The following is an 18,852-nucleotide window of genomic DNA, read 5'->3' as shown; positions in this document are numbered from 1 at the left end:
GTGTGGTGGACTCGTTTGAAAGGGCTAAAGACAGACACTTTCCTCTTTGGTCAAGGCCTCATCAACTTTTTCAAGTTTCACTTGAAAAGGAAAATGAGGTTAGAGAGGAAAGTGCTGTCCGATAGCAAGTTTTATGAAAGGTGGGTGAATTGTGCGAGACTGGCCTGTATAAATGGACCAATTCTCAGGTTTCGCCTGTGATTTCAAAAAGGTAATACAAAAGGAGAAAAAAAAGGGGACTCTCTACACCCCTTTTTTGACCAGGCTCCCGTTGGCTTTTGTAGGGTTTTTCCACCAGGAACCTTTCGAAACGTCTCCCCCTTTTGGGAGTTTTTCATTGTTGAATTTTATAAGTTGTTATAAAGATTTTTACTCGATGTTTTTCAAAAACGACAAAACCCTTTGTAACATTTCGTCCTGTCTTGTCCCTTTATGTAATCATGCGTGTTAGCCCTTGTGGCCAATAAAAAAGAAAAGAATTGATTATTATTATTATTATTATTAAGGCAGCAAATTAGCAGAATCATTAGCACTGCTTAGCAGCATTTCGTCCGTCTTTATGTTCTGAGTTCAAATTTCACTGAGGTCAACTTTGCCTTTCAACCTTTTGGGGTCAATATATATTAAGTACTAGTGAAGTGCTGGGGTTGATGTAATCGACTTACCCCCTCTCTACAAATTTCAGGCTTTGTGCCTGTAATAGAAAGTATTATTATTATTATAATTATTATTATTTGCAATTATTTAAAAGTATTACGTAGAAGTAGTACTGGTGGTGATAAGACTTTAGTAAAGAAATAGAAGCTTCTGGGCAAGTAGAGATCAGAAATTGTAGTACAATGCATTTTTAAAAAATGCAGTGTGATTCACGAAATGAAAGTGTTTGGGAAGGAGAAAACAGGAAGAGATTTGTAGAGGAATGTATATGATGAATGTTAGTTAACACCCAAATTTTTTCTTTCATTTTCACTTTTCAGAAAAACAACCAACTGGAGAAAGTATGAATGTTATAACAGACCTTATACTGACTGAATTAAAGGCTGAACTGGAAAATATCAAGGCAACATGGATTGCTCCAGACATTTATAAACAATTAAAGATGGATCTTTCAAAAGTAACATCTGAACGAGACGTTTTCAAAGTAAAATTCTTTCTGAATCTTTTTGTTGTTGAGAGTGGGTACAGTAGCTGTTTTCATTGTTACTACTATCACCATCATTCACCCCTTATCAGACAGACTTATGTCCTAAGACTTTCCAGCTATGACCATCTTAATATAGCTTCTTGTGCTTCTCTTGAAAAGATATAATCATATCTTTTCATAGTTTCTAATGAAAGATGTTATGGACTTGATATTATAACTGAATGCGCTAATATTCTTTTCTACTCTAGACACAAGGCCCGAAATTTTGAGGGAGGGGGCCAGTTGATTAAATCGACTCCAGTACGCAACAGGTACTTAATTTAACCCTGAAAGGATGAAAGGCAAAGTTGTCCTTGGCGGAATTTGAGCTCAAAACACAAAGACAGATGAAATACTGCTAAGCATTTCTCCTGGCACGCTAACATTTCTGCCAGCTTGCCACCTTTGAATGCTCTAATATTGGTCATTTTGATAATAGTATTGCTTCAATTATTTAAGTTTACGCTGTCCACCCAAGATAAAATGCACTGTTAAGAAATGAGATAATTTTTGTTGTAATTTTAATGTTCGTTTTTTGATGGGTCAGATAAAATTTATTAAGGCAGAATTACTATAAGCAAATTCCCTTCCTGTTGCCACCCTCACCTGTTTCCAAGCAAGACAATATAGACATATTTTCACTAAAGACTGGAAATGAGAGACTGTTTGTATGAAAGTGATGCTTGTTTATAATTGGTATCATCAAGACAAGGAAACACAACAGAAGACATTTGCTTAAGATGCTATGCAATAGGGCTGAATGTGAAACCACATGGCTTGAAAATGGACTTCTTAACCACACAGTCATGCTATATATCTGTGTGTGTGTATGTGTGTATTTATACTAGCAGAAAGACCGCCCTCTGGGCGGTTTTCCGCAGTCAAACCTGGAGTGTATGTGTGTGTGTGTGATGGGAGAACATTGCAAACAATATTTTTGTTCCGCTCTAAACAAAACTGTCTGACGAACAGGAATATGAAACTCTGAGTAATAGTTTTTGTGATATTTTTGCTACTTTTTAGTAAAGTGTGTGTATATATATATATATATATATATATATATATATATATATGCTATGCTGGATAGGTAATGTCAGTGTGCATGCGTGACAGTGTGTAAATGATTTAAGAGGAAAACTGGGTATAATAGGCATCATGTGTTTTGTGCAAGAGAGAAGACTGCACTGGTTTGGTCATGTGATGCATATGGATGAGGACAGTTATGTAAAGAAGTGCCAAGCTCTAATTGTGGAGGGTACCTATGAAAAAGGTAGACCCAAGAAGATGTGAGACGAAGTGGTGAGAAAGAATCTTCAGACTCTAGGCCTCACTGAGGAAATGACAAGGGACTGGGAGATGTAGTGATTTGCTGTACTTGATAAGACACATCAAGCTAAGTAAAATAGCTGTCTTCCACACATACAGGCTTGCCCTTTTAGTTCTCTCTCTCTCTCTCTCTCTCTCTCTCTATATATATATATATATATATATATATATACATACACACATATTTTCCACCTTACCACCCCTACCCCCTTGCATTCTCTTTCTCACTTTTTATCCTAACACTCAACCCTTTTTATGATTCCTGTTTTTCCATCATTGATAGCCACCCTCCATCATTTCATCTGCTATACTCATACTGCAGTACTACCAACCAGCACACTCTCTCCCTGGTTGCATTTATTGTTGCCCAACACTTGCTCTTGCCTTCATCTTACTACACATCTTGGATACCCTCTAACTCTTCTTTCTCACTCTGTTCTTGCTGTATTTATCCACTGCTCTCCCTTCCTCTTTCACCATCCTCTCCCCACAGTTCCCATCTGGGATGCTGTCTCTGCTTTCACACTTTGCTCTTCCTCTTCTCTACATCCATGGTACCCTCTTGCTCTCCTTCCCTCATTGCTTTCACTGTACTCACCCACTACTCCACCATCCTCTGCCTCATTTTTCTCTCATTGTCCTCTCAGATTTTTTACCTCTTCAACACCCCTTGAAGCATTCTCTTTCCCCCTCTGACCTACCCCAATGACCCCCACACTTCTCTTTCCTTCAGTGACCTTTCCAGGATCCTCACCACACTTGTCTGTTTCTCTCTTTCTATTCCTTTCTCCTCACTTCTTCTATCCATATTTGACCTTATAATGTGGGATACCCCTGGAACCATCAAACAATCCACTCAATCACTTTTCCACTTCGTCACCCTTTCTTTTCCTCTATTTCCTCCCTTCTTCACTCAACAGTTTTTGCTACCCTGTCACAACTATAAATCTGTTTTTCTCATCTTACTTTACCGATTCTCCTCACCCCACCTAGAATAATTGCACTGTCTTTTCTATTCTCCCTCAATTATAGGAGTCACTTTAAGCCCTTAATTTTGCTCAGTCAGATCCTTTTGATCCATTCAATCCATGTAATTTGGAAGATGGATGTTCAATGATGATGATGATAATGACGAAGACAACATGATGACAATGACAACAACAATGATGATGACAGCGATTCTTTATTCATTTATAAATATATATTTAATTTTATTCTATTATTTAAATTATATATATATATCATATTTAAAGTGTTTTTTTTTTTTATTGCAGTCACAGTGGTTGAATTTGCAAGAAGAATTTATTAGTCTGAAATTGAACAAGGACTTATTTCAAAATGAGGTGGAAAAAGAGAATAGTGAACATGATAATGTACAGCACCAACTTTTGGATAAACAGCTCACTATTGAGATACTGAAAGAAGATCTTGAATCTATTTGTGTAAGGGATTCTAATTGGCAGCAGATTGAGGAAATATGCAAATCAGAACAACACCACCAAACGAAGGTTACTCCAGTAAAATCTTCTATACAAAACTTTGCTCAGAAAATTATTCATGCTACTAAGACTAATATTTCAACAGAAGATACAGAATTTGAAAAAGTAAAATTGTTACTGGAAGAAAATGCAGCCATTAAAAAGGAACTGGCAAAACAGTTTAAGGAACTTACAGGAGAAAAACAGGATGTCTTTGAAAAATTAGAGCTAGAAACTGCAGATTCCAAAGAGCTTGTAACTGTTTTAAAACCTAAACTAGAAACTGTAAATCAAAATACCATTGAACAAAAATGTAAATTAAAGGGTGGTTTTCAAGAACTAACCGAAGTACATAATTTATCATTGGAGGAAAGGTATTTGGAGACACTTAAAGAAGTGGAACAAATCGGTGTACAACTTTCTGAAAAGGACAATAGAATTTGTGAACTAACAAAATCCTTATCAGAGAAATCTTCACTTGTTGAGGAATATCTGAATTCAAATAATGAACTGACACAAATTATTACCAGCTTGAAAGAGAACGTTTCTGAGAAAGAAACTGAGACTAATTTACTGAAAAAGGAGTTAGAAGAAAAATCAGGCAACATTAATAAAAAAGATACTAAACTTGACAAACTTACTTCTCTTGTTGGAGAGATGCAACAGAAGGTCTCAGAAATCTCTCAGGAACATTTTTCAGAAATTTCGACAATGGAAGGAAAATACAAAAATTTTAAAGATACCCAGGATAAGCTCAGTCAAAAGGAAGAATTGGCAAAACAGGCTGAATATGATTCTGTTCCTGCTGCTTCTGATAAAGTCTATGGGCAGTATGAAACATCAATTAAAACCTATCAAAAACCAGTCTCAAATCTTTGTAATAAAGTGGAAAGCCAAAACAGACAAATCAAGTATCTCCATGAAGAAATATCAGATTTGAAAGTTAAAACTAAACAGGAATACAATGAAATGAAGAGAGAGCTGAGCCAGCATCTGAGTGAAAAAGATGAAGAAATGAAGGCTTCCAAGCAAGAAATGGCTAAAATACAAAATGCCTATGAAGATAAGATTACTAAGTGTAAATCACTGAAGGAACAGATAAACAGGTTGAAAGGTAATCATAATAATGTGATAATGTCTTTGAAAGAATCTTTCTGCTCTGAAATATAGCATATGAAGTAAACTTTTCTAAAAGAGTTTAACAGAAGAGAAATTAACAGGGCCAATATAGAAAAACTGAATGGTAAAGCTACTCCAACTTCAGTAAAGTCAGATTTTTATAACATTGTACCAGTCTACACTTTAAGGGAGGTTAGAACAATACTGGTTATTGATTTATGTTGATATTTTCATGTAAGGATTTTCTGGGTGGGCTAACAAATGTAAGTATTTTATTAATTAGTCTGAATATAACAGGTGTATGTCCGGGGCTTGTTTTCATTCCTTATGAAATGACAGCAATATATAAGTAATGTGGTTGATGTCTAGTTTGTTATCTTGTCATCTTAGACATTAGTATTTTGAAGTAAAACATTGATAGGAAACAAGTTGAGTAGGGTATGGGTCTAGAAGACGGATTGGGTTAAGTGTTTAGTATAATGTCCATTGATGTGATATAGCGAAGGTTGTAAGAGGAAAAGAAGGGAATACATTGAATATGATTAAGTAGCAAATAATGTAGAGTTGCTTTCATTTTTTATACATATATTCTTCTTCTTCTTCTTCTTACCTCCTCCTCCTCCTCACTTCTGTTTGTAATAGCTGTCAAGATAAGACTTGACATAATTCTTCTTTTCTATTTTGTTTCTTTTTTTCTTTATTATGTAATCTGTATTTTGACTCCATGTAAATATATGTATCAAGTCTAACTATGTATGTATATATATATATATATAGAGAGAGAGAGAGAATTAAGATATAAACTCAAATTAGGCAATCATACTCATATAGTTATAAATTTGACTTAAAATGTGCATACGTATATTAATACATATCGACACATATGAATGTTTTTAAAAATATTTATAAAATATAAATATATATTGTTCTATATTTAAGAGATGAAGAATTATGTACATTATTTACATTATTTATATTTGACGGATATTTGTCCTCATCTTGTTTGTTGTTAACACAACATATGCCCATGGGCATATGGCATAGTGGTTAAGAGCGTGGAGGAGGAGGAGGAGAAGAAGAAGAATATATGTATAAAAAATGAAAGCAACTCTACATTATTTGCTACTTAATCATATTCGATGTGTTCCCTTCTTTTCCTCTTACAACCTTCACTATATCACATCACTATATCACATCAATGGACATTATACTAAACACTTAACCACGGGCATATGGCGTAGTGGTTAAGAGCGCAGACTACTAACCCCAAGATTCTGAGTTCGATTCTTGGCAGTGACCTTAATAATAATAATAATAATAATAATAATAACAACATTAAAAAATACCTTAGAAATGAGAACCCAGCTTCAAAATTTCCCCCTAGACACCTGATGAAGGCTGGAGGATATATCAACCAAAACATTGTGTTAACAACAAACAAGATGAGGACAAATATACGTTAAATATAAATAATGTAAATAATACAGAGGGTAGGCAATGCCATTAAGGAATACGAGATGGTGGCAGGAGCCAAGGTTAATCGTGAAAAGTCAATCGGCTTGCAACTCGGCACCTGGAGGGGCAAGTTGATACCTCTTAAAGCGTCATGTGACGTTGGACAGAGAGTCCAATTAAACTGCTAGCGGTCTAGTTTGGACCAAATCTCCACATAGAGAAGAATTGGTGCAAGGTACCAAGCTGAGTGACCAACCTAACCCAGACCTGGTCTGGGCAGTAGTTATCCTTGAAAGGGAGGGCAGAGGTTGCCAATGTGTTTATGGCATCAGTGATTATTTACCACCTAACTGTTGTGCCCTGCCCCAATCTGTGGCTGACCAAGTTAGAATGACTGCTCTTTCACTTTTTCTGGAAGAGCAAAAGACCACTTGTGAGGTGTTCTATCTGCTGCCAACAACCGTTAAAGGGTGGGCTGATGCCATGGCTAATGATGCACCGAGGCTGAAGCATCTGTGGCTCTACCTGGCTGGTGAACGGATGTGGTCTCTGCTTGCTAAATCAACATTTCCCAAGTTCACACATTTTTGTGGACTGGAATCCTTGGTCTATTGTAGATCTAAGTTGGACACTTGGTACATGGAGTGCTGAAAGGTTCTTGTACTTTTCTATCACTTGGGCAATGCCAGCAGTGGCAGTTCAACTGTGTCATTCTGTAGAAGGTTAGTAGAGTCGAAGTGTGAAGATACCTTAGAGGAGACCCTAGGCTTCAACAATGATCATCTCACCAGCCTGTTCCGAAGAACATTCAGGCCGGGGTCCCTGGATAATTTCCAGAAATCCCTGGCCTGGCAGTGTTATCAAGGCACCTTACCTGTCCAGGATAAGCTCGCAAGGCATGGCTACTCCATCTCACCGACTTGCCCAGGATAGGGAAACCGTCCTGCATGCAATTGTGCAATGTTTGGGTGTGTTGGATCTGTTGACTTATGTTGAACAACTGTTGTCAAGTGTTGGAAAAGTACAGCTGTCTGCTGAGTTAGTTGTAAAAATTGACCCACCTGCCTCCTTGAATAAAGAAGGTAAGATTTGTTTTCTTATAGTAGGGGCAGCTGTGAAAGAGGTTATATGGAAGACCAGAATGAAAGGATTTGCAACTGGCACCTTCATCTCTGGCCCTGCATTGGTGATTTTTTTCATTTTTCATCTGAAAAGGAAAATGGGGCTGGAGAGGAGATGCCTGTCAGCTGTTGCATTTTGGAAAGCATGGAAGAGTGTGGTATGGATGTTACGAATGAATGAACCCACATGAATATCCCATAAAGGATTTACCTAAGGTATCAGTGGTGGCATGGGTCTTGTGGAGTCAAAGCAGAACCTGTCCCCCCATTTCATTGTTTTATGTCTTGTGTTTGTACATACATCCGATTTTATATGTCATTAATTTTTAAACACTTTCATCTCTTTGTATACCATCTGATCCCATCAGATTGTATTGTCCCATCTTTGTTGACCCCTAGAGGGTAATAAAAAAATAAGAATGTGATTTTATAAGAATACCTTTTCTGATGAGGGGGACATTGTCCGCATGATTTGTAAGATTTTTAATTAATTTTTCTACAAGGACATGAACTCTGGAAACGGCTGTAGAAAGTGGACTTTCTCAAACTGTATTATATACCTTGTATACCATTTATATATTTTTAAAAAACACATTGAACACTATGGATCTTTGAATTGAAACTCTTAACTACTCTTAATTTTAGTACAAAAAAATTTTTATCAGTTCTTCTTTTCTCACACTTCCTTCCATATGTATCCCACACAAGTTTTGTTTACATGTATTTTTATGTATATTTATGTTTTATAAATATTTTTAAATTTTCATATGTGTCGATATGTATTAATATGTGTATATGCATTTTAAGTTGAATTTATAATGGTATGAGTATGATTACCTAATTTGAGTTTGTATCTTAATTCTTATTTTTTGTCTCAGGTTTGACTCGAGCACTTCTTAAGCAGTTCTATATTTTTCATAAGAAAAAACAATAATATTATATATATATATATATATATATATATATATATATATATATATATGCAGCCCTATGTAAAATTGAATTTAGTACTGGAAATTGTAGTTGTGGCTGATGCCAGTGCCACCTGATTGGCTCCCTTGCTGGTGGTACACAATAAGCACCATTCATACATGGGTTGTTGCCAGTGCCTCCTGTCTGGCTCCCTGTAAAAAGCACCATCCGAACGTGGTTGATGCCTGTCCCAACTGGCTCGTGTGCCAGTGCCATATAAAAAGCACCCACTACATTCTCGGAATGGATGGCATTAGGAAGGGCATCCAGCTGTAGAAACATTGCCAGATCAGATTGGAGCCTGGTGCAGCTTCCTGGCTTGCCAGTCCCCAGTCAAACCATCCAACCCATGCCAGTATGGAAAGTGGATGTTAAATGATGATGATGATGATGACTGGGTCTCCAAAAGTAGATTTTCCTTCATCATATGACTGTGATTTAAAATGTTCTAACTTCATTGTAAACAATGTTTAATTGTAAAAGTTCTTGCAGTGGGACTTGATGGATAATGGACAGAAGTGTCTTGTATATGATGAATGTTAGTTAATAAATAATTTTGATTTTCAGAAAACCCACTAACTGAAGAAACTGTGAGTGTTATAACAGACCACTTAATAACTGAATTGAAGAGCGAATTGGAAAACATCAAGCCAACAAGTATTGATCCAGATATTCATGAACAGTTAAAGATTGACCCTTCAAAACCTACTTCTGAACAAGAAATTTTAGAAGTAAGATTCTTTCTGAATATGTTTAATATTAGAAGTATATATAGTATTTGTGGTCATTAGCCTCAGCTCTGCCTTAATCAAGCAGTCCATTGATTAATCCCTTAGCATTTAACTGACCGTATCTGATCCAAATATTATCTGTTTTATGCTTAAACCTGCCAGATCTTGTTCCTCACACCTACCCCCACAATGTCAGTTATAAAAATATATAATCACATCATCAGAATTTTGAGACGATGAGATAATGCATGATTAAATTATTATCAATATGAATAAATAAGTATTACATTTGACAGAGTAATTTGAAGCTAAGTGTTAAAAGTTTTCCAGTCATGATTATCTTGTCTCTAGTCATATACAGTATATCTAGAACTGCATTATATTCCTCTATTTTGTAATATGGTAGGGTCTAATATGTACACATATTTTCTCAATATCTTAACATTAGTTTTTCAAGTGACTTCAGTTCAACTGGAGGCATTCTAATTTTTTATTACTAAATAGTGAAATCTGCAATGCATTTAATAATGGTTTAGTTAAATTCCTGTATTACCATTTTCACAGTAACACTTCATTTCAGTTATTTATGTTTAAACTTTATTCTTTATTCAGATTTAGTTCACTATGAAAATAATTCAATGCTACTCTATATAAATTCTAAGATAAATATTTTTATTATTTTTTAATTATATTTTAGTCAAAATCATTGAAGTTGTTGGAGGAATCTCTAAATCTGAAACCCAACAATGATTTAATACTGAAAAAAGATCTTCAATCTATTTGTGTGATGGAATCTAATTGGCAGCAAACTGAAGCAAAATACAAATCAGAACTTCAACAAAACAAAGGAGGAGTTGCTCAGGTAAAATATTCTCTTCAGGACATTCTAGAGAAAATCATTCATGCAGTAGAGGCCAGTATTTTGACAGAAAATATGAACTTACCCACTAAGGAAAATAGTGTTGCTAATTTCTTGCCTCAGAAACTATATCATTGTGTTGAAGAAACTTCAAATGATTGTGAATGTTTACAGATTCAAGTTAGTTCTCAGTCAGTACATCTTGAAGAAATGAATAACAACCTGAGTAGTTTGTTAAAAAATTGGTTTAAAGACATGGCCTTGGAATACAAAAAATTGCAAGATACATTGGTGGAGCAAGAAAAAGCACTTGAAAGTTACACAATAGCAAAACAGTCATTGGAAGAAACCAAAGCTGCCTTAGAAAAACAACTTGATTGCATTACAGTATCTCAACTGGAGGAAAATAAGAAGGAACTGACAAAGCAGCCTGAGGAACTTGTAAGAGAAAAGCAGAACATTTTAGGAAAATTAGAGCTAGAAATTGGAGATACCAAAGAGCATGTAACCACTTTTAAACCTAAACTAGAAACTATAAATCAAAATGCCAGTGAACAAAAAAGTAAATTAAAGGGTGATTTTGAAGAACCAACCAAAGTATATATTTTACAATTGGAGAAAAAATATTTGGAGACACGTAAAGAAGTGGAACAAATCAGTGTACAACTTTGTGAAAAGGACAAGAGAATCTGTGAATTAACAAAATCCTTATCAGAGAAATCTTCACTTGTTGAGGAATATCTGAATTCAAATAATGAACTGACAGAAATCATTACCAGCTTGAAAGAGAACGTTTCTGAGAAAAAAACTGAGACTAATTTACTGAAAAAGGAGTTAGAAGAAAAATCAGGCACCATCAGTGAGAAAGATGCTAAACTTGATGAACTTACTTCTCTTGTTGGAGAGATGCAACAGAAGATCTCAGAAATCTCTCAGAAACATTTTTCTGAAATTATGACAATGGAAGAAAAACTCAAAAATTTTAAAGATATCCAGGCTAAGCTTGGTCAAAAGGAAGAAGAATTGGCAAATCAGCAAGCTGAATATTATTCGGTTGCTGCTGCTTCTAATAAAGTCTATGGGCAGTATGAGGCATCAGTGAAAACCTATCAAGACCTAGTCTCAAAACTTTGTAATAAAGTGGAGAACCAAGATAAACAAATTGTATGCCTTCTGGAACAAATGTCAGATATGAAACTAAAAGCTGAACAAGAATACAATAAAATGAAGAGAGAACTAACTGAAGATAATGAAGAAGTGAAAGTTTCCGAGCAAGAATTGATTAAAATCCAAAGCGCCTTTGAAGAAACAATTGTGAAGAGTAAATCACTAGAGGAGCATCAAAAAATGTTGGAAGGTAACCATAATGCTAAAATAATTCTTGAATGAATCTTTCCAATCTGAAAATATATTTTTTTATTTTATTACAGCTTTCTACTTTTTAAGAAAAGACACTAGTACAGATAATTATTTTTACTTTATTTCCATACAGTTAGTGTCTCTACATTCTCACACAGTTTACTATATTATCTACTTGGGTATGATTCTCAATCACATTGAATGCATTGGTTCTTGTCCGATCACCAAAGTTAAACAACATTGAGCCTAGTTAGTATTGAAATGAGCAACCACTTGGAAAACCTAGGTGCTGTAAGCCTCTCACACTTTTTAAGCACAAGTGTTGCTGTGTGGTACGAAGCTTGCTTCCCAAACACATGGTTCTGGGTTTAGTCCCACTGCATGGCACCTTGGACAAGTGTCTTCTACGATAGCCTCGGGCTGACCAAAGCCCTGTGAATGGATTTGGTAGATGGAAACTGGAAGAAGCCCATTGTATATGTGTGTATGTGTGTCTTTTTTGTCCCCCACCATTGCTTGATAACTGGTGTTAATGTATTTACATTCTGTAACTTAGTTGGTTGGCAAATGAGACCAATAGAATAAATGTCTGGTTTAAAGAAAGTAAGTACTAGAGTCAATTCATTTGACTAAAAAATTCTTCAAGGCAGTGCTCCAGCATGGCCGCAGTTTAATGACTGAAACAAGTAAAAGATAAAAGATAGTATTATATAAATATCACATGATATATTTTCTCCAGTCGCTGAATGTCTCAGTCATATTTTTATGGTTAGTTGCTGTAAAGGAAATACTTTCATAAATGACTCAAGCTAAACACATTTTGTTTATTAGTTTCAGATGTATTATTGCAACCTGAAACTGATGTCATATATAGATATGACATTATTTCTTAATATTTCAAGAGATGACAATAACTCTCACAGTACTTAGCTGCTTTTTTATTTAGAATTATTGTGGCACTGACACAAAATTAAACACAATTTTCTCTTAACTATACTTAGTTGCGGCAACAGGAAGAGAACTTACAAGTAACCAGCTCACAGGTCATAAGTTGGTACCAGATTATTTGGGAAAGTTATCAAAGAGAGACAGGATTCCTGTCCAGGAGAAGACTTATCTCTCTTCTTCTTTCCATAAAACTGTATGTAACTACTTGTACTACTACCAGATAATTGGATAGAGTATAGTTTGTTACCTTTTGTCAAGATTTGGTGAGTTCAATATCAGTGAAGCATATACATATAAATATATATTTCTTTATTGCCCACAGGGGGCTAAACATAGAGGGGACAAACGAAGGGATTAAGTTGATTACATCAACCCCAGTGCATAACTGGTACTTATTTAATCGACCTCGAAAGGATGAAAAGCAAAGTTGACCTTGGTGGAGTTTGAACTCAGAACAAAAAAGACAGACGAAATACCACTAAACATTTTGCCCGGCGTGCTCGCCGCCTTATACATATACATATAAATATAGACACAAGCATGGCTATATGGCTGATAAATTCACTTTGGAAGTATACAGTTAGGGGATCAGTCTCACTGTGTAGACAGTTAGATGGTGTCCTTTATTATATCCATAGGTTAACAAACACCTTGTGATTGAAATTGGCAGGCAGAAACTGAAGAAACTTATTGAATATGTATATGTGAAGGTGATGATCATACACACATGCACACACACACACACACACACACATGCAATTGAAGCAGCTTCAAATTAAAAGAGCTATGTATTATAATTAATATATATACACCATTGGCAGGCAAGATATTTGCAACTACGTACCTAGATGAAATTTCTCACTTCCAGTATAGGAAACTGAATATATCTTGTGCTTTTAACACATTTTTATCTCATAAAAATCACAGTCTCTTGCTTGTCGATGTTTTAGATACATTAAGTATAACACATAGGTGACTATTTAAATTTAATGCTGCTTTGATTGTGCATACCAGATTTTTATTTAGCCCAAGTGACTAATCGCAATATCAGTAAATGTGTTATCTTTTATCTTTTACTTGTTTCAGTCATTTTGACTACAGCTATGCTGGGGTACTTCCTTGAAGGGTGTTTTAGTTGAACAAATCGACCCCAGGACTTATTTTTCAAAACCTAGTACTTATTCTATCAGTCTCTGTTGCTGAACCATTAAGTTACAGAGACATAAACACATTAACATCAGTTGTCAAGCAGTGATGGGGAACAAACAAAACACAAAGACACACACATAGATATATACATATATATATAGAATGGACTAAACACAACAGAGGGAGATGTAGGAAGGAGGGTCACTGAAGAGGTCACAGGTGTGTGATGAAAGATTTCCAGACAAGGGACATAAAATAAGAACAATAATAAACAAGTTAGGAACGAATGTATAGTGCATGTATTTATTTGGCAAGAAAAAAATGACCATCCTGAAATATAACAATATTTGTTTCAACACAGTTTCACATCAAGCATCTTACAAAACAAATAGATGAACATGAAGGTGCATGGTTCAGCAGTTAGAGCATAGAGCTCACAATCGAGAGGTTGTGAGTTTGGTTCCTGGACTGAGCTGTGTGTTGTATTCTTGAGCAAGGCACTTTATTTCACATTGCTCCAGTTCATTCAGCTATAGAAATGAGTGCAACATCACTGGCACCAAGCTGTATTGGGTTTTGCCATTCCCTTGGATTACATCAGCAGCATGGAGAGGGGAGACTGGTAAGCATGGGCGATTGTTGGTCTTCCATAAACAACCTTGCCTGGACTTGTGCCTCGGAGAGGAACTTTCGAGGTGCAGTTCCATGGGCATTATATAAAGGGTAATGGGTAAAGACCCCCTTTGGTCATGACTGAAGTGGAGCTTTACCCTTTACCTTTTATACATATATATATTCAACAGGTTTCTTTCAGTTTGCATCTACTAAATCCACTCACAAGGCTTTGGTCAACCCAAGGCTATAGATGAAGATACTTGCTCAAAATGCCATGCAGTGGGATTGAATCCTGAACCACATGATTAGGAAGCAAGCTTCTTATCACACAGTTACACAGGTGCTTATATTATTCACTGTTTCCTATATAAGAGGAAACAAATTGTGTCTAGGCATGTGGTTGTGAGTACATGTCATCGACAAGGCCTGGATGTTGAAATGCATCTGATGTTTTTACTAGCCACTAAATGGGCAATTTTTGTGTTGTTTTTGTCACAGCATGTTTATAAAAGATTTTATCCCAAATGAAAACTGCAGTATCTTGCATGCCAACATTATATATACATTAACTATGATATATAGATGGCTATATGTATATAGATAAATACATACATACATATGTGCATATGTACTAGATGCACACATACATGGATATATGCATATGTACATACATGCATACATATTTACATTAGAAATATGATACCATGTTGGCTTGGATAGTGTGTATGTAAGAAGGTTCCAGATATAAGTGTTTACATGGATGTAAAGATAAATATCAGAAGACAATGTTTTTTCATGCAAATGGACATCACAATTTATTTCGTGGTCACACATAAAGTGGTAGGCACACTTTATAGATGGCTATATGTACATCTGTGTTCAAGGCAACAGGGTGTAGTGAGACATAGGTTAATTTCTTAATAAACATCAAGGTAGTTGGATTCAGTACTTGGCTGTAAATCTAAAATATCCAATGAGTTTTGTAGTGGTTGTGAGGTGAGGTAAAAATCCCATAGTTGTATGAATGCTGTTTTCTGATGTCTTAGGAACTGATTCTTGCCTTTCAAAATTTGTGCTTCACCACTGGGTCATGTGTATTCTTCCATGGCCAGCAGTGATTAGATGTTTTGGGTGTAGCATGACTGTGCTATGCCACCACAACAAAACGGTGCTAACATGCATATGTGCAAAACCATATACATGCATACTTATGTATGTATGCATGTATGTACATACATACATGCATGCATATGTGCTTACATACATGCATATGTACTTATGTGCATACATACATGCATATGTACATGCACACACATACACACACACACACACACACACGAACAATACCTACATACAAAGTACACTGAAATAGAAATAATTTAACTTGGTTAACTTGAACTAAATGGGATGAAGTTGTATGTTTCATCAATTGTTATAACATTTCAGTCTTTGAGTGCTCATTTTAGTTGAAAACTTACAAGAAACAACATAACTCATTACCTATATCTTATATTCGCATGAGGTTAATATCGCACAAGAGAAGTCACTGCCATCTTGGATTAAAAATAAATGTAGAAATTAATAAATGGTAGTTGGTCAAAAGAGCCACATGAAAGTTAGTGAATTTGTAGCAGATTGTGGAGACAAATAAAGTCATCCAGTCTATTCTTTTCACACATCTGTCCATTCTAGCATTCATACTTGTGGCTTCTACAGCATTCATTGCATAGAGTATTACTGTGAGCAGCTATTACATACTCCTCTACATGTACAGTTTATGGGTATTAACATTAGTGGATAATTGTTATCATTCACCATCATCACCATCATCATCATTTAACATCCATTTTCCATGCTGGTATGGATTGGATGGTTTCTCAGGAGCTAGCAAGCCAAGCTTCACTGACTGTTTTGTCATGGCTTTTACAACTGGATGCCTTTCTAATGCCAACCGCCTTACACAGTGGATCGAGTGCTTTTTATGTCTCCAGCTCTGGCAAGCTCTGCTTTGGTATGATTTTTACACTGGATGCCCTTCCTAATGCCAACCACTTTACAGAGTGACCTGGGTGCTTTTTACATGGCACCAACATTAGCAAATGAATAATAATTAATTGAATAATAATAGGTTGTGGATAAAATAATGAATGAATTTGTGATCATACTGTTTGCTTTCCTTTTCACACATTCTCCCATTTATATCTTCATCCACTTGAGTACATTTGTCCTTGGGACATACTTGCATTCACGCTCATATTTATTGGCTGTACACTCGCACAGCATAAGATGGTTAGCATACATATTTCCACTATTTCCATAGGGCCTCATGGAGGCAAGGGATGAGGTGGTGAAGCACGATCTTTGAATGCTGGGCCTCATAGAGGCATCAAGTGACTGAGACCTTTGGTGATATGCTGTGCTTGAGAAAACTCAGCAAGCCATATGAAGTCATAGTTGTGGCCATTGCCAGTATCATGTAAATGGTACTTCTGAAATCATAGTTGTGACTGTTGCCAATGTCATGTAAATGGTACCCATGCCAGTGGCATATAAAAAGGATCCATTACACACTTGGAGTGGTTAGCATTAGGAAGGGTATCCAGCCATAAAAACTGTGCCAAATCAGACTGGAACCTGGTGCTGCTCTCTGGCAGTTCCAATCAAACCAGCATGGTAAGCAGATGTTAAATGATGATGATGATGATGATGGTGGTGGTGGCGGTGGCAGCAATGACAACGATGTAAACATGTATAATAATATATTTTTCCTTCATTAGTCACTTAAGTGTTCATGCTTGTGTTATAACTGAAACCTTGTTTGTATTCTTGCTCTTGCTTTTGAAGAGCCTGTGTGTGAGATGTATGGTACCCAAGGAATGTAGGCAGAGTGGGTGTAGTAAAATATGACAAAATAAAATGAATCAATATAAATAGATAATTGAGATGTGATAAACACAACTGCAAGGGATTATATGGGGTTATAAAATATTGTTTTATTTGGGGTGGCTTTGAAAGGGGTTGTAGACGTAGGGTTGTCACAGAGTTCATGAGTTTATTCAAAGTATCAAATAACTGGCACTCTGTTGGTTATGATGTTGAGGGTTCCAGTTAATCCACCCAAGGAATCAGCCTGCTCATGAAATTAACATGCAAGTGGCTGAGCACACCACAGACACACATACTCTTAACATAGTTCTCAGGGAGATCCAGCATGACACAGAATGTGAGAAGGCTTGCCCTTTTTTAAAATACAGGTACTACTCATTTTTGCCTACTGGATTGACTGGAGTAATGTGAAATAAAGTGTCATGCTCAAGGATACAATGCACTGCTGAGTATAAAACACATGACTTTACGATTGTGAACTAAATACCCTAGCCACTAAACCACACACCAGTAAATGTATAAGTGGATGCTGTAGGTGAATACCTCATCTATAAGATGTCTCTAAAGTGCAATGGCTGCACCTGCCATGAGCAGCTACTCTTGTAATCTGTGGTGATTGCATGATCAGGAATAGCATGTAGTGGCAAAGCCAATGTGTGAATATAGGCATTTTAATATACTCACACCCGCAGTTCATGTTATAAAGTGGTTGGTGACAGGAGTAATGTAAATGGTGAATGTTAGTTAATGAACTATTTTGATTTTTTTTTAAATTTCAGAAAAACAACCAACTGGATATAGTATAAGTGTTGTAACAGACAATTTAATGACTGAATTGAAGAGAGAATTGGACAACATTAAGACAACATGGATTGCTCCAGATATTCATGAACAGTTAAAAGCTGATTTTTCAAAACTTACATGTGAACAAGACATTTTAGAAGTAAGATTCTTTCTGAAACACTTCTTGTTGTTGAAAGTGGGTACATTTTATTAATTAGGATTTAACCCTTTAGCATTTAATCCAGTCATATCTACTTGTTTTATGTTAAAACTAACCAGATCTAACTGCTCTCACAACTACCCTACAATGTCATTCTAAAAATATACATACACACCACTGAAATTTTGAAGCTACAAGATCATGTGTAATTAATTCAAAACAATGTGAATAAATAAGCAATACATTTAACAGAATAATCTGAATGCTAAAGGGTTAAACTTAGTTTAGGTAGTTTTACTTAACCCTATCAAATTAAGGGTTACTAGTAGCATCTGTCATATCTGCTGAGCCTCAGTGACAATTTCAATGTGGTTGCTTGAACTGCTAGATATAGCAACCAAATCTCCCTTAAATCATATGCTGCTATCTTCAAAAAGAGAGACAATGGATAATGGACTCCAAGATAAACTAAAAGTTTAAAGGATCATAACTGGAATGCCTTTAATCATAGGTCTGCTCATTCAGGGTTGATTTGAAGCTATACAATAATATCAACTAGGTGAAGCTACGAAACCATAAATCCTGATCAGTTGGAAAGAAAAGAGAAGCAATAAACTACATTATGGAAGAGTTTGGTGGGTTGGGGTGTCAATTTGAATTCAAATTATGGTTACAGTTCAACATTTACTCAATTTTAAATAAATGAAA

General features: G+C 35.7%; 1 protein-coding gene across 5 annotated transcripts in view; it reads left to right on the top strand.

The window, feature by feature from the left end:
• The window catches only part of LOC115217669 (uncharacterized protein PFB0145c-like), a 63,395-nt gene that overhangs the window by 33,521 nt on the left and 11,022 nt on the right, over positions 1–18,852 (top strand). For 3 of the 5 annotated variants that reach the window (XM_036507554.1, XM_036507553.1, XM_036507551.1), the window contains exons 12-15: positions 978–1,141; positions 3,784–4,140; positions 10,647–11,601; positions 17,981–18,144. In XM_036507554.1, the coding sequence (XP_036363447.1) occupies positions 978–1,141; positions 3,784–4,140; positions 10,647–11,601; positions 17,981–18,144 (1,640 nt within the window). Of the gene's footprint in view, positions 1–977; positions 1,142–3,783; positions 4,589–4,619; positions 5,102–9,221; positions 9,386–10,082; positions 11,602–17,980; positions 18,145–18,852 lie in introns of those variants that run through there. The other 2 variants (XM_036507552.1, XM_029787418.2) reach the window with 2 other exon arrangements.

The sequence above is a fragment of the Octopus sinensis genome, linkage group LG11 (assembly GCF_006345805.1).
Source record: "Octopus sinensis linkage group LG11, ASM634580v1, whole genome shotgun sequence".
NCBI lineage: Eukaryota > Metazoa > Mollusca > Cephalopoda > Octopoda > Octopodidae > Octopus > Octopus sinensis.
The sequence above is the reverse complement of the archived record's forward strand: the minus strand, read 5'-3'. Positions and strand labels throughout refer to the sequence as shown.